We start from the raw sequence: 2,100 nt of genomic DNA, 5'->3' as shown, positions 1-2,100 counted from the left end.
CGGAAAGAAGATATGGCCATTTCAGGTTTTTCTCAGAGATGATTAAGTTCCGTCAGAACCACCCAATACTGAAACGGGACAGGTTTCTCAGTAAAGTATGTTCAAATTCTTAGTGTTGTTCTTGCAGTTGACTGGCGTATTGAAAACAAACATTTCTTCCTTTACTGAAATATAGTTATCAGTTTCTGTTGAGTATTTGCTAAGTATGTGATCTCCCTGGTCTCTTATTGTGCATTGCATGTTAGAAATGACAATTCCTAGCTTTTGTAGGATTCAAATATGCAACTCTTGGTTTGATTTTTCTTCCAAAGGTTTTCATTGCATTCTGATCTTTCTTGATTGTAGAATGATGTCACTTGGCACGAGGATTGTTGGGATAACTTGGAAAGCAAATTCTTGGCATTCACGTAAGGAAGTTTGGCTTTCAGTTTTGATCGTGTAATTCATTCTGACCATATGATAGTATTGTTGTAATTTGGTTGCAATGGCCAATGAGTTCTTGTCTTCTCAACTGTTTTGTTTGGCGATTAATGTAGGATACACGACCACAACTCTGGTGGAGATATCTATTTGGCATTCAATGCCCATGACTATTCTGTGGATGCTGTGATTCCCCCAGCCCCTCAACAAAAACACTGGAACCGTGTGGTATGCATGCTTTCTGGTCTTGCTAACTTTTTGTAACTCAGTGGTCGTACTGTCTAGTTCCTCCCGTGCTACTACATCTATTGCTTGGACAAATCTACTGATTTTTTTCCACAATGTTTTCCAAGAAAGACAGATTTTTGCAATTTTCTGGAAGCAAGTGGCTTAGTTCTGAACTTGCTATTCCCTCCGATCCATATTAATTGACGCTGCTCTAGTTTAGTGTTTTACTAACTTTGTACTAGAGCAGCGTCAATCAATATGGATCGGAGGGAGTACAAGTTTAATGGATAATTAGCCTGAAACTGCTATTGTGTCCTTGTTGCAGGTGGATACCAACCTGGAATCACCAAACGATATTGCACCGGAAGGGGTGCCACTTACTGGATCAGGGTATAGAATTGCTCCATTCTCTTCCATCTTGCTCAAGGCAAGCCCATAGATTGGAGTAGACAGGCCACAGTCTGAAGGAAGAATGAGAATAATGTCAGTTTCGACTCATTTTGGTGAGTTGTCAGTTGGTTAAAACAGTACGCTGATCTTACTCTCCTAGCCCTGGACAATGCATCTGCTGCAAAGCGTGACAAACTCTTGAGCTGGGAGTCGGGCGCATCTCTGTGAAATCGACCGACGGAAGCTACAGTTGCAACTGGTATATAGAGCTTTGTCTAATAATGGCACACTTTGTTTCCACTGTTCCACATGTAAGTAGACTGAAGTTGCTAGCCATTTAGTTGGGGATAAGAAGTCTCGAGGGAATCTAGTCCATAGCTGTCTGTTCTTTCATTCTTCCTTCGACCTGTGAATGGCTACCAAGCTCTTTGTTCCTATAATAATGTGGCACCGAAATGCCCTCGTTTGCAACTCAATTTGTGTTTTTGTGACATTATAACATTCTAGAATAAAGATACGAGGGGTGCATTTGCCTTGAAAGGTCCCATTGCAATATCTTGAGCATGGAGCCATGAGGCATGATTAATGCTAGAAGTTGATGGTAAGTTCTGGTATTTTCATTTCATCAATTCCCTGAACTAAACATACTGCCCCGAGTTCTTGCCTGTAGCCGCCTGTAGCGATTGTGACCACGGAGTGGCGGTGCCATGCTCATCGCGCACTGGACTGACGGTGACGGCGGTTGGCACGCAGGAGATTTCTACATGTGCGGCATGAGAAATGCTACAGCTTCCCCAACAGGGATCGCCGGGCAGGGCTGGGGCCGGCGCTTGAACCGGGCATGTGACGGAGTTCCCATGTCCATCTCACCTGAACGCCCACCAATGTGGCCAGCCAGCTCCTCCCATCACAGCCAGGTAATCCTCAATCATTGGCGACCACCTAACTAACCTCCCATCAAGCTCCAGACACGAGGAAATACAACGAAACGAAGCTAGATGAGCGCCTTTTAGACGAGCGAATCACCGGCGAACTTAGCTGTCCTGTTATATTAGGGGGTCC

General features: G+C 44.1%; 1 protein-coding gene across 1 annotated transcript in view; it reads left to right on the top strand.

Annotated features, from left to right (window-relative positions):
• Positions 1 to 1,578, top strand: part of LOC119310305 (isoamylase 3, chloroplastic-like) — an 11,596-nt gene extending 10,018 nt beyond the window's left edge. The window contains exons 21-24 of the mRNA XM_037586100.1: positions 1 to 95; positions 346 to 407; positions 537 to 648; positions 974 to 1,578. Of these exons, the coding sequence (XP_037441997.1) occupies positions 1 to 95; positions 346 to 407; positions 537 to 648; positions 974 to 1,087 (383 nt within the window). The 3' untranslated portion in view covers positions 1,088 to 1,578. The remainder of the gene's footprint in view (positions 96 to 345; positions 408 to 536; positions 649 to 973) is intronic.
• The last annotated feature ends 522 nt before the right edge of the window (positions 1,579 to 2,100 follow it).

The sequence above is a fragment of the Triticum dicoccoides genome, chromosome 5B, assembly GCF_002162155.2.
Source record: "Triticum dicoccoides isolate Atlit2015 ecotype Zavitan chromosome 5B, WEW_v2.0, whole genome shotgun sequence".
Lineage (NCBI taxonomy): Eukaryota > Viridiplantae > Streptophyta > Magnoliopsida > Poales > Poaceae > Triticum > Triticum dicoccoides.
Note: the sequence above shows the minus strand (reverse complement) of the source record. Positions and strands in the feature narration are given on the sequence as shown.